Genomic DNA, 15,122 nt, shown 5'->3' with positions numbered 1-15,122 from the left:
ATAGCGTGCCCTTTAAACATCTTCGCTTTGAGATCCATTTGTCGAAGTAGCCAACACACGTATTGCAATGTTCACAATAGAAGTCACAAACAATGTTGCAGGAGCAATCCACTTCAAATTATTAGTGTGCTTACCCGGCGGGGCGGCAGTAAATACCAATGTACATATGCAGGCTACACCTTAAGGCAATGAATCTCCTACAGCAAAAATCTTTTATTTAGATAACGGAACCGAACAGAGGGTGCATCGTGCACAATAATTGAATTTGCTCCCCTACCAAATCCGTGCACCAAACATAAATAAATAATGAACTCGCAAAACTAAAGACTAAACAAATCACATAATTATTACATTAACTATAGTTCGGCCATTCAGAGAATGCGTTCCTGACACGTCGCGATTGAACTGACGACGTAACTACATTCATTGATTATTGATATAATAATGTTGTTTTAATGCTCCTCAATTGTTAAAACGGTAAACAACCAGCAAAAATATTTTTATCGTAACTGCAACGCCATTGCAAAGTTACGTCGTCAGTTCAATCGCGACGTGTCAGGAACGCATTCTCTGAATGGCCGAACTATAAACAGGAGTGTATTATGGGCCTTCTTTTGTCTAGCTTAGCAGAACTTACAAGTTGGGATAATATACATAATACGTCATTGAATCCCTTGACTCTCGGCGGTCCAAGCGAGACCGCATAATTTATCTATTGTGTCTGGCAAGCACCGAGCCGACCGTTTAAGCTGACGATTACAATTACAGCCTCATTCATAAGATCCTTTCAGATAGATTAGGATAATATTATGGAGGCATTTATGGATACTGATATCCAATTGATGGATTCCAACCGCAGTACAACGAGGCTATAATGTAAGCAAAATGAAGTGTTGTAACTCATGCTGGATGTAAAGTTCGATTTCTTCATAAAAAGTAATAGGGGACTAAAACAATGTCAAGTATTCTACATTGTAAAGTGGCAAAGTAAAAAATATGTAGCCAATAAAGAAGCTAATTATATAGGAGGTTGCGGCGGTACCTCATTCCTTATGCATTCGGCGCGCCTTAATGCCTTCATTACCAGTTTAAAGTATTAAGCAAACTTCGAAGCTGCAAGACGTCTCACTGAGATTTGACTAAGTGGCCGAGAGTTTTCTATGGAATTGCTCACCGGAAACATTGAACACAAACAATTTCCTTTATATTTTGTTGAAATGAAAATCGAAGCGGATTACTGGAATTACTATGATACATTCATTTTGCAGCAATTTATAGTATAGCTGCGCTTGGTTTCTGTGAATAGTAAATTGTAGTAGCTATTTCAATATTTTTTTAAAATCTATTTCGTAATAACTGAAATATCTATGTTTTTATTTCCTATGTTATTATTCAATTTGTTTGGTCCATCATTAATCAAAATCTCTACAGGGCACCATAAAGGTCCATTCCTAGACAGGCAGACAAGAGAGTGCAGGTAATATTTGGGGTTTGTATTGAGTTTAATGGGACCTTAAGACACAAGGGGTCATGGCTCACAAAGGGGGAGTTTTTCTCTCCCTTCGAATAGCAATTGCGAAGTGTTAATGGCTGGGTATTAGTGCCATGCTTATGAGTTTCATTAGTACTGAAGCCGCGAAAGATTCATGTAAGAACGTGCCTTATTATAAGCGACGTGATTGTTTTGAAAATTGCTTCATATCGAAGTGTTAGAATTCGAGGATAGGGTATATTTAGGTATTTAAAAGATTAATGATGGATTTCTATATCCTATCTTTTACTTACCCATCTATCCAACAATTACTCCATAAAAATAAATATAAATCCCAATCTGTAATCGCAAAATATACACTATATATATATATAAATTACTATAATATGAATTTTCTGTTCCTGATTGATTTGATGGTTGTACGTCAAACTAATTGGTATACTCAAATATTTGACAAATAAGTTCTACGGATTCTTTTCTGAAAGAAAACCTGTAATGAAAACCCACCAAAAACATTAAATGTAAAAAAAAGCCAATTGATCCTCTACGCAATTCCTCCACCGTAAAAAGTTTTGAGATCGCATAGAAGCCAAGTCCTGTTCTACTTTATTTGTAATAATAAATCAATATTTTGTGACTATATCAATAGTTTCGTTCACTTTACAATAATATTGACTTGGCCATGAGCACAATAAACTACAAATATAATACAGCATATCTTGGAGAGGTGAAAGTCAAACATGAAGTTTAATATCACAGAATTAAATACTTTTAGTTTATTCAATTGTTACTAAATGACCGACAGTCAGTATCATCCAACATCAATGAACTGCACATGTACTTTGGCGCATGTTTAGTCCATGGTGATCTTAAATTCCAATCAGTCCATAATCAGTCCAATCGTAAAATCATGTCCATATAGAATTTATCAATTCAATGGTATTTACACATTATTACAAGGAGCGACTTTTAACTTGTGCTCATGGCCAAGACAGTATTATTGTAATGAGAACAAAACTATTGATATAGTCACAAAATATTGATTTATGATTACAAATAAAGTAGAACAGGACTTGGCTTCTACGCGATCTCAAAACTTTTTACGGTGGAGGAATTGCGTAGAGGATTGGCTTTTTTTTACATTTAATGTTTTGGGTGGGATCTAATATATTTTTTGTAGGTCTCTTTCTTCTCTAAGTATAGGTATAACAAATCAAATTAACTTACATGCAACTAACTAAATATATAACAAACTAAATATGTACACCTAAGTAGCACGTAAACAATATTTTTTTTAACCTAAAAAATTTCGAAATTGTCGAATTTTTGAATCGAATATCTTTTAGAATAAAAGAGATTTATTTCAGAGGTAGATGACGCTATCACATGAAATTATTTGATTTTTTTTTAAGTACTACTTATACTAAGCTATGTAACGAAACCATAGCGCGATTTAGGCCAGGACAACACCATCTATCGAGCGAGCATGCAGTGTTTATCGCACTGCATTAATATGAAAGATTTTATCATTTTTCATTTCATTTAAACCTAGCTTTTTTATTCATATGTTGTATATTTAATACATAATAACAATATACCACTACGTAACAATAAAACAAATAGTAACATTTTGTACATAAATAAATAACAAAGTTATCAATGCAGTCAAAATTCATACACAATGATCTTGAAAAACCGCAAATATAAATTTGTTCCCTATTTTTTTATTAAGTTTTAAGGTTTTTATAATTTTCCCTTTATATGTAGCTAATAACCTATCTTGGTGCCAAATTTGAAGGTTCTAAGTTTGCTAGAAGTACCTTAGACTTTTGATGATCGGTCAGTGAGTGAGTCAGTGACAAAATGGTGTAACTTTGATCGCTCATAACTCGTAAACTATTTATTCAAATGTCTTGTAATTTTGAGACTGAGCTTGTTCTAATACTTACTCTTGGTCATCGAAAACCTAAACTCCTAGCTTTGTTCACATGGAAGATGCAGGGGGCTGAAATAGCCGCGATACGCTTCGAGAAAAGATGGTACGGCCGTGCCCGCTTTGCTCGAGTCTTGGCTGGGGCACTGCCGTGCCCTCAGATAAATACAGAGAACTTTTTGCGACCGAGTTCTGAATATGACTTTCATTTGGTACTAAAAACGACTTACAAACAACTAGAGTCTGTAGTTCTATACCTGCTTAAGTTAGACCTATAGGTAAGAACTCCTTTGAGGCAGTTGAGAGCCGTGTGTTAGACCCAGTACCTAATCATTTAGGTTGAATGACTGTATGCTGAATTCCAGTCAGTACGCAAGACAATGACTGTAAAGGCATATTATTGTATGTCTAAGCCTGAGTGTTCTGTTCAAACTATACTAATGTTATGGAGCTGAGAAGTTTGTTTGTTTGCTTGACCGCGCTAATCTTAGAAACTACATTACCGATTAGAAAAATATTTCATAGCCCTTCCCTTATTATTATTAGCCTTTATTTCGTAGCCTTTTATTGAGAGAGGCTACTTTTTATCCAAGCGCGTGGAAATTTCTGGCAGAAGCTAGTATTAACAAAACGTAATTCTTTTCCACTAATATTTTTACCTTTAACAGAAATTTTCCAAATGTAGCATGGATAAAAATACACACATAGTACGGGTTTCACCATTTTGTTTTTGCATACGAGTCATGCAGATTGATTAGATTCAGTCCATTTTTGGCGTTGCATTTAGGAATGATCCAAACATTTTTCACGCTGAATGCATTATGAACTGACCATTTGTTTTTTAGCCTTTGATAATTTTTTTGCATAGAATTTTTTTATACATTCCACTATGGTAATCAATTGGAAAAATAATTTGACTATTTACAGCCAGTTTCTTCATCAAAAGTTAAAGCCAAAGTAAAAGTCAAAGTAATGTCTAAAGTAAAAGTAACGGTCAAATTCAATTTTTCTATTAGTTTTGCTGTCACTTTAGCCTTGAAAAAACGAATTTGACCGTTACTTTTACTTTAGACATTACTTTAACTTTTGATGAAGAAACTGGCCGTTAGACTTAAATAAATATGTACTACAGTTACTGAAAAAACACGTAAGTATCTGAATAATATAAAATATGCCCACTGCCTTTTCTGTAGTCGGTAGTAGGTAATAAAAAACAGTATCTAAAACTTGTATGAATAATTCAAACGCATCGCGTGTTTGTCGTTACTTAGTAGGTAGTATATAAATTCTAGCTTGAAATGCTTTCAAAACTGCAGAGGAACATGATTTACCTTCCAATAACAGACACTTTGCGACTTAGAGCAGCCATAGTTTAGCAGCTAATGTGCTGACTTGCGACCTTAAAGCCCATGAGTTCTAATCTTAACCGTCCAAATATTTGGCGGAACGAAATTTTAAGTTAGAGGAGAATAAGAATACGAAAAATATTCTTCTTAAAGCTTTTAGTAGAAATGTGATTTACAGTAATGGCAAGGAATTTTAAATATTGTAAGAGAAGTGAGAACATTATATCCCACAACTATGTATATTTAACGAAACAAACACGATACGTAACTAACTACCGAACAATCGATACCACAAACGATTTTAATTCGTATAAATTGGGCAAAGCTGCTTTATAATAGATTTAGCCGGCTTTGCGACAACTGTATATTGGGATTGCGGCTATACAAAACTGATACAGTTGCCAATTAGTCAGCTTTTGGAGCCACAAACAAACTAATTTCATACGATGTCCCATGTAATCAAAAAATGTTTCGAGATGGTTTTTATTTTCGGCTTGAGTTAGTTTTCTTTATTTTTATTCGTAGCATGCAGACTGACGGCCACGCCTGAAGAGTACGCATAAATCTATCAAGACTGAAACATAGTGAATTAGCCACATAAATTCTGTCAGGGAGAGTTGTTACTTGACCTCATAAATAGGTTCACCCGTGATGCATAGGTAGACAAATAGGTACACAGTACAACACTTCGCACCACGCTCGTTTGTAATATGAAAGATTAAACAAGTAACATTTATACAAAAAGTGTCTACCAGAGAACTTGGTTTTCAGCGCGCTCGCGTAATTTATGTATGACGGCGCAAATGCCAATTTATTGCTGAGTAATGGCACCGTTTGGAGATCTGCAAATGGGCTAGTCGTGTAAGAAGAGAAATGGTTCGAAATGTGCGCTGCTAAATGTATTTATAATTTATTTATCGGGCATACTACAAATCCGAATTGTTATCGCAAGAGTTGCTCCTTTTCATAACGGAGCAATTCTTGGAATGAGTAATGAAGAGGGGGTAATAATGATCCTTTGTTTCTCTACAGTATTAATATCGCACTCTAGCGGTCTGTTTTTATTATTCTGATATAATAAATAACGAACACTAATAATAAAATCGTATTTACAGCAGGATTTAATAGTTATCAATTTAAACAATTTCCTACGTACCTAAAGCCAATATCAGTTCATTATGGTCCATAACTGGTACATAAAATCTGCTATCCACTACAATATTACGGATATTATCTACAAAATTCTAACTAACTTAAACCATTTAGCGCAGTTAGGTTCATAGATAGCGATACCGATTATTTTAGTAAATCACCAAACTGTAGCCAAATAGGGGATGCCGGGGAACGATGTGCGACAAATGGTATTAGTTCGATGCATTCACAACAACTCGTGTCGCGTTAACCCGCTAACAGAAGTACTTGTCCTATTCACGGCAGTGTTATGTCTGAATCAAATATGAAACATACATTTGATTGGGGTTTTCTCTTCAAAATGTATCAAGGATATAAGAATAGCCATCCGTAAAAGCCTGAATGACTCTCACAGCTAAATTATCTTTCCTCGAATGCGTCTCATGAATACATGATGTTACACAAACACCAATACAATTAGGGTACAAAATCTGTTGATTTTATGAAAAGCCAAGTTTTTTCGGGAGCATTTAAATCGCAAAAATATACCACCTTTAAATTTATTTACTCACTCGGACGCAGATTACAGACAGTATTTACCTTGAATATAGTCAAAGTCAAGAAGCAATTTATCTGCCAAAATGAAGTTTCTAATTTTAATAGAGGGTCCTTGATGCCTCACGAGATTCGGCCCTTTGAGTCAGTGGTCGATTGCAAATTGCTTTTTAGAAATTTATTTGACTCTAACACGACAAACAGTATAAAATTAAATAGCAACTAACAGAAATTTTAACAACTTAGTATGTACGTTCGTAATACGATAGATAAAATTCTTAGGCATTAATTTCGTTAATCTAGACTGGTAATACAGACAATTAAATAAGCAGACACTTACCTACCTAGGTAAAAATTATGTAAAATATAATTGAAAAGGATTCTTTAAATAAGCAAAGGCGTAAAAAGCTACTGGTCCAGTGAAAACGCGAATATTCTAGGCCTTTCTACAAATGAAAACTATTTCATGTGTAATGCACTTTATTTAATTTATCAATCGATTCTTTTCTCTCCACTAACTAGTGTGGTTGCTGATTGCGTATGTTCTTAAGTATTACAATGGCCGAACAATGAATCGCATTTAATCTAACTTACTTTTGCCTTGGTCAGCAAACAGGAAGAATGGCCACGCCCGCACAAAGAAAACACGACGGCACTAATTAATTAATGGCTATTTCTTTATTACGATTGTGACAAATTTCCCTCAAACTTCAGCAGGATAATACAATAAAACCTCTCTCTTGTATCCTCACTCAGTTCTTTTGATATTCGGCAGATAAACACGCCCGCGGTCTGGCTATAAAACTTTATTTATTTATAAGGTCAGTAACATTTTATATCCGACACAAGTTTGCACAAGAGATATAAGAACGAACAACAATAAAAACTCTAGTACTATTGGGTGGACATTCGATCAACAAATCTCTTTCTTCAAGTATATTCCATATAGATATTAATAGGTATAATACCATATACGTAGGTATATATGTAGGATACACGGCTAGTTATATATGGAAACGGCATCGTTCAATGTGGGAAGATCAATGCAAGGCAAACAAAACTAAGGAAAAATCCCAAGTTTGTAAGATATAAGACAAATAAGCTGTAGTACAAGCGTAACTCGGATAGAGACGGTCGGTCGGTGTAAAGCCGCAAATATTTGTTTCTTTGAGAACCCTTACTCTTTGCGCAAAAATAGGCTCGGAATTCTACATTCCTTACACTATAATATACATGACAATATTATCCAAGTTTTCATTGTTATAAGCTGTACTGAGCTCATCTTTGTTTATAAACACTCGTAATATCATACAAAGAAGTGCCGTTTCATATGCGGGTTTAGTAACTAAGTACTAGCATCCTTGTAAGCTGATAATACAATACAAAAGGCCAATTACTTACCCTTGTAATTATTCACGCTTTAGATAAACATTTTGAGAGAATAGCTTGCTCTGCAACGGTAATATTATTTTGGAACGGATTGAGCCGGCAAATGTTGCCAGACATGAGGCTTTGCATGAATACCTACACGTCACATATACATACATACATGTTAATAGCCACAAAATGCCTATATATTCAATGTTTTCCCGACAACCGCGCCTATTCTCTGCCAAGAAATTAATTCTTATCCGATCTGCCAACTCAATCTTTGATACAGAATAAGTAATGCGGTTGTATTAAACAAGCAGATTTGTTTCGGTCTTTACACAAAAAATCCTGTATCGGGCCTTCTCGGTTAAATGAGTTGTTAAAACGAATGGTAAAATAAATGTTTTTTTTTTTCTATACAAAGTTTCATCATTTCCAAAATACATAAAAGTGAAAAACTTCATCGAGATAAGTGCGTTTGTAGGTACATTTTAAATTGTTAGACGCAAATTAACATTAAATGAAAGAGTGCAAAATTCAAGATTACAGTTTATCAAAAATATACCACAAACACAAGTTATTTTCCTGTAGCTATTTTTCCATCGTTTGCAAGAGTTACTTAAAGCGTTACAAGTGTTACTTTAAGCTTTTAAGTACCATCGATCACTGAGTAGATGGGCATTGGCGATCCCGGTGTTGGTACTGTGAAATGTACAGCGAAAAATATACATATAGGTAAGTATTTTAGCGCGTGGCGCTCTAGGAACCGGGGATCTTCAGGATAATCAATTAAAACATTAAAAGGAACTTTAACTTTGGTTTATTTTCTGACTCGGGGGTGAAGTGACACACTTCAATATAAAAAACTTATTCTATGGAACAAATCGAATACATTTGAAATGATTGCCCGGTCAGTATCAAAAATATCTAACGAATAAAACCTTACAAATGAAAAAGTTTCTAACTACGTTACAGTATCTACCTACATATTTTTTGATACACATTGCTAAACATAAGTACCTTATTTTTTTGCCAGTTCAACTTGATGCTGGCTGTAAAACATTTAATATTGTATGTTTCAGATTAGATCAACAACGTTTTATTGTCTTCATTACATACCTACTTTTGTTTTAATTTTCAGGTTTTGCAGTTAATTTTATAAATGCAAATATAGAAACTTTGATACCGTTATACTTTCCTAATACTTCCTATGTTTGTATTTTTACGATTTACCTACGACTAGGTACAAATAATTAAAAACTCAGTTAATAGGTTGTTAATATCTACCATAGACAATCCGCTACCCAAATCCCATATGAGTTTTGGACTGCAGTATAGAATTCAAATCGAAATACCATCTACGCGTTATCATGAAATGCAACCAATATCTACGCCTAGTATCTTCGACATTATGTGGATTGCAATTTAAATTAAAACGACAGCCATTAAATGAAGCCAAGCTACTCTTCCTGATATAAACTTCTGCCATTTGCTTTTCATTCCGAAATCTTCATTTGACTATTTGACTGGATTATAAAGGTCAGACTGGCAATCGCTTTCTGTTGGTGATTAGTGCAATGTGTAAGACGCAATGTGAAGCCAGTTTAAGAGTGGCCTTGCTGGTCTGATGACACTGAAGTAGATAAGTTGTTAACTGGCTTTAATTTCATTCACGATATATTAAATATGAATTTTATTTTATTTCGGCATTTTTGTACCCAGACAGGGGATAGGTATAAAATATTTATAACAAAAAAAAAAAACTTAAACCAAGCTCAGCATGTGAGGTAGTGTCGACGAAGCTATGTGCTTGCAACTCTTGTCAGTGACGGATGCGACTGCACCGAGATCGTTATAGCATCGACATTACATCTATAGCCTTGCGCTTTTAACGAGCTTTGACGCTCCGGAACATTTGGTTTTATTTCGAAAAAAACTAGAGCAGATGAATTGCTTCCAGCAACTTTACCTCAAAAATGGAATTTAACGCTGAGCTCCAACGTTAGTTTTAGAAGCATATTAATTGAGCTTTACACCCTAAAATACGATCTTCAATCTAGGGAGTTAAACGACCATGGTTTACTGTCAACTTGTGCGATGAGCAAATTAAAAATCTTGGTGATAAAATTCGGGAATAGCAGTAGGGATTTTCCTACAAAATAATTGAAGCCGTAAATTGTTTAGAAGCTTATGATGACCTTGATGGTAAAGGAGCTGTGGATCATAGAGTAACAGCTAGATAAGTTTAAAGTTGTTTTTTGTAGATTGTAATATCCGCGCTATTGTAACCATATACATACAGAGTAGCTGATCGTCTATGTATTAGAGTGAATTGTTTTAACGAACCAAAGTTGTTTACACTCCGCTTCTATTTGCATATATTCTTTTTACTGTTTTCATTTACTTATTACAGACTTCAATTCCATTTCAAAAAATCATCAAACCTATTGAACTATGGAAGCTATGGCATAAAAGCATTGCGGTAAGTTTAGTTAGTAAGCGTTCCATTATATTAGCATACCTATACCTAAAATATTTGAACTATTTCCGGACCGCAACTAAAACTCCAAATAAAGGAAAACCATCTTGGCCGAAATAGAAATCGGAAACCTTAAACTGAAAGGTATTTAAAACATAAACTAAGTTGAACTGCAGCAGAACAGCGCAATTATGCGCGGAGAGAAGCGCTACCCACAGCAATTAGATATGGCATGGCTTTTTGAACAATAGATATAGCGACGACTGAACAACAGCCTCGCTCGCCTCATGACGACCTATTCATAACAATATAAGCTGAAACAATAATGCCTCGGAAACATAATTTGCAAACTTTTTGTAACACCATCAAACTCACGCACCCAGTCTCCTTAATTGGACCAACCAAAATGTTTTCATTTGTAACATAGAATGTATCATCGTAAAAATATATAAAGCATGATTAATATCTGCCGAAATTATTTCAGCCTGACAAAAGAACATGAGCCTAATAGAATTTTGAAAAGAGTTCTTTGACGGAGCCCGAATATTTCTTAAGGCTAAAGCGTTAGTTGACCGAACCTCATCGCCGCAGGCTAGTAACTTGTATGTAAGACGTTAAAGCGAATGTTTAAAAATTTAAAGTGGAGTTCCCGTCGACATACATCGCGAGGCTTCCCGATAAACATCCCCGGGCGTCAGGTCGCCGGCCCGGCTGCTTTGTTTACGGTCTACGCGCCACTACGTGATCTATTATACTCAACTGCAGCTACATACACGCCTCTTCTAACTGAAAATAACTGACTGCACGTCACTTTGTTCTACGTGAAGGTAACATTACTCACAATATTTATATTAGGTAAGTATTTTTTACCCGTCCGGAAACATTGTCCGGACACTTTTTCTTTTCATAGAGACTGTCCCTAAATCAACTTCTTATAGTTGGGTTCTATAGATGCTTATTCTCCCTCTTGATAAGAATTCATTCAATTATTTAAAGGTAGATATAGACTCTAAAAATAATTTACTAATAACATGCATGTCAAAAAAGCAACGCTTTTTATCTAAGTAGTTCAATTTTACCTAGTAAGTAGATAAAATTATAAAGTCTAATCTAAAGCGTAAAAAGTTAATAGGGAAAATTTTAAAACCATGTGATGTCAAGGCCTACCTCTGATGTCTGGTCGCCTGGTGTGGCAATTACACAGAATAAGTGCAGCATAATTTCCTTAATTAAGACCCGACGTATCAAGCAATTTAAAAACTAAGAAATGCGCGAGAGCTTTAATTAAAGCCGTGATCAAAGGTTCAACTCTCAGGAAGTGCGCAGAAATTCAACGTGAACTTTTTCGGCTCTAATTTTAACAACCGTTTATTGGATACTGACGATTAATTTATTTTAATTTCAGTGAAGATTACTTTATAAGTACTTACCAACTACCATGGCAATACCTACAAGGACTTAAATTATTTTTAATTGGTCCACTTAAGAATAAAAATCGAAATAAAAACACCACTTTATGTAGGTAGGCATTTTGCTTTTCGTATCCTCCATGTACTTAGGTAGGTAGGATATTAGATAGCCGTTTACAACCTTTTCACACCAGCGGATTTTCCGAACGACACCGTTCACACGAACGGGTGCCGTCGTTCGGTTTTTTCGCTTGGAAATGTCGCCATTGTGAAGGCTGTTAAGTATTGAAACTTCAATTTGTTAACATAAATATCGTAGGCATATCATTCATTCACAAAGGTACTTACGAAAATTAACAATTCTTACATAAATAATGTAATTATCTTTGAAAATATCAGGTAAGTAGGCACGTACTGAAATTCGTCAAAATATTCTTTGATCAAAAATCAAGAATTCTCTTCTTTTTTATGCTGCGATGTCCGCTTGCTTATATGAACTTGATCCAATGAGGGACAGCCAGGGAGAGCACACCCGATAACCACGATGACCATTTATAAATAAATGTGCAGGTCTTTTGGAGCTTGAAATATACGGCGCGTATGCCTAACATACGTACGTATATAAATAGGGATACGAAAATTACGCTAGTCTAATATCACCTTTACAATATTTTTTATCTATGAGTATAGGTAAGCTGTGAACTGTCAGTTTCAATTATGTCATCTTTCATTTTCGGCGTCAGCTGTCACTGTCATCGAATCAAAACAAGCCAGCCAGCATTTTGTTATTTACAAACACTATATAACTTGTATTTTAAAAAAAGGTTTATATTAACTGAAAGAGCAAAAAATGGGTAAGGCAATAATAATAGATGTAGAGCATTCATTTAATTTTCCACGAAAATAGTTATTTCTTCAATTATTTCGATAGCCGCCGAGACGAAACAAATGAGTTTTGAGTCATTTTTGTTCCTATATGTAATTGAATTATTTATTATGAAATACAGAAGATTCGTTTGTTTCTATTAGTATAAGATTAAAGTAACATCAGCAGCATATCAAATCAGTAACCTGCTCTACAGTATTTGCTTACAAATATAACAATCTGTTCTCCCAAAAATCTAATCAGTTGCAACCACATTTTCAGATCAGCCACTTGATACTGACACAGCTGCAGAAATTAATAAAATTATAGCAAATATGTTGAAGAAGTGCAAACTAGAGGCCTATAATAAAGAAGTAGAAATACCACTTGAAGATTTTGAAGAACGGGTCTTTATGTACTCTGGGATAGAGAAATCTAAGCTCAGTAAAATAATTGAAAGAGAAAAACTCTCTGATAAATATCCTAAACCATATTCTATTGATTTTAATGCTCATAAAGCAATTTTAAGATGTCTTGTAAAATTTTATGAGCTAGGAAAGTTGCCAGACATAAGAAGTTTATTTAAGTGTGTGAATGAATTAGTACAGATTAAGCAAAATGTTGAACAATTCAAACTGGATTTGGCTAAGCTCGGCTTAGATTATCACCCTGTCTTCAATGACAGAAGACTTTTAATGGAGGATCCAAAAATAACTTTTGAAAGGTATACATATCTCAAGAAAATAAGAGAGATACGGAAACGAATACCACATGTCATGATATATTATGTTGGTGAGAGGATAATAGATAGAAACAATTTGTTAAATAATCCTTGGAAACAAAATATAGACCGATCTGATATAACTAGCGGTGAATTCATTTTTTTTCATGCTATATCTAGAAAAGGGTTTGAAAATGGATTATTTTGCTATTCTGCTACTGAAGATGATTTTTACAAGTGGGTTGTTGATATACTTCTTGGATCATTAGCACCATCAAGTGTTGTCATATTAGATAATAGTCCTTTACATGGTACCTGTAAATCAGAAACAATATCCATGTTTAGCACGAAACATGAAATGCAAATGTGGCTACGGAAGCGTGATATACCATACAGTGCCAATATGCATAGATCACAATTATACCAATTAATTAAAACTCACATGGATGTAGACCAACTGTCATGTGTTGATCGTGTTATTAAAGCGTGTGGACATGAAGTGTTACGACTCCCTACTCATTTTGAAGATTTATCACCAATAGAACTGGTTTGGGAACTAGTAAGAAACACCATAGTTATGCAAAGTGATCTGCATGATGAAATATTATCATTGTTCAAAAATATGCCCAGAAAATCTTATGATTTATATGAAAAAGCGATTGAAAAGAGAGAAAATGATTTATTTGGGTTAGATGTCGAAATGGATGAAATTTTGGATTCATTTTTGACAGCTTTAAAAGCACAGGATTAGTAGAGCTATCTACAGAAAATATCAACTTGTTGATTTAATCTAAAACAAAATAATATGCGCAATATTAAAAAAAATGCATTTCATTTAACTACGATCCCTTACAGTTTCGCCATGTCTGCATGTCCGTCTGTTCATCCGAAACTACCTACTCAAGCAAGAGGCACTTATTTCATCGCAATACGATTCACTTATAGGCAGGCACAGCATACCTAGATACCCACCTGCGTATAATACGTAATGTAGGTACCTAGATGTCCGATGTGAAACCAACAAAGTTGTAGGTAAAGTAGGTACTTACCTTTCTATTTAGTTTAATTCCCATTTGAAAACTCACTGAACTTCAATACACAAAACAAAAACTTAAACAGAGCTGACCTCTTAAGTCTAATGTAACCAAATGGCGTGGTTAGAGTGTAGGTACGGCATAAGTGCTACGCGCCATACCCTTTCAGATGTAAACCTGCCTTTATGCAAAATAAATAATGAAGTAGGACCGAAGAGTTTGCCGACGTGTGGTTAATTGTTACGGAATATGTTTAATTTTCATTTGCTGTTGGCATTGTCAGCGGTAAACGACAACGGGCGCGATGTCGAAACGCCCGAGGCGATTTAATCGATTTGAAAAGGATCTATTTGTTGTAGTCCAACAATGTATAAATACAGTCGACGTCGTTATTTTCGTGGTAGCCTGAAGGGTCGACTTGTAAAATTATAAAGGACAATTTGCGCTGAGGGTTAATGTCTAATACGGTAATCCTTACCTACCTACGTCCTGTCTGAATGTAGGTAGATCTGAGGTTCAAACACGTTGGCCACGGGAACTACTACCTACCTACCAGCAGGGGCTTGATTCTGCTAATTTTACTTATTCAATAGGTAGGTACCTACACGGTCGCAGATAACCACGAAACAGATTATTTTACTACACAAGACTATTAAATAGGTACCTACCTATGTGCTATTAGCATGCATTGCGTCCTACATTCTTCGTATGAACAATAATTAACGGTTAATAAAGTTATGTTCTGAAATGCACTTATGCACAACCAAGCTCGTGAAAAATATAAGG

At 34.8% G+C, this 15,122-nt stretch overlaps 1 protein-coding gene across 1 annotated transcript; it reads left to right on the top strand.

Moving 5' to 3' along the window:
* The first annotated feature begins 12,469 nt into the window (after positions 1 to 12,469).
* LOC124634724 lies at positions 12,470 to 14,233 on the top strand. Its single transcript, XM_047170385.1, has 2 exons — positions 12,470 to 12,570; positions 12,864 to 14,233. The coding sequence occupies exons 1-2, from the start codon at positions 12,567 to 12,569 to the stop codon at positions 14,051 to 14,053; spliced, it is 1,194 nt and encodes a 397-aa protein (XP_047026341.1). The 5' UTR covers positions 12,470 to 12,566; the 3' UTR covers positions 14,054 to 14,233.
* Positions 14,234 to 15,122: the final 889 nt, after the last annotated feature.

The sequence above is a fragment of the Helicoverpa zea genome, chromosome 11 (assembly GCF_022581195.2).
Source record: "Helicoverpa zea isolate HzStark_Cry1AcR chromosome 11, ilHelZeax1.1, whole genome shotgun sequence".
NCBI lineage: Eukaryota > Metazoa > Arthropoda > Insecta > Lepidoptera > Noctuidae > Helicoverpa > Helicoverpa zea.
Note: the sequence above shows the minus strand (reverse complement) of the source record. Positions and strands in the feature narration are given on the sequence as shown.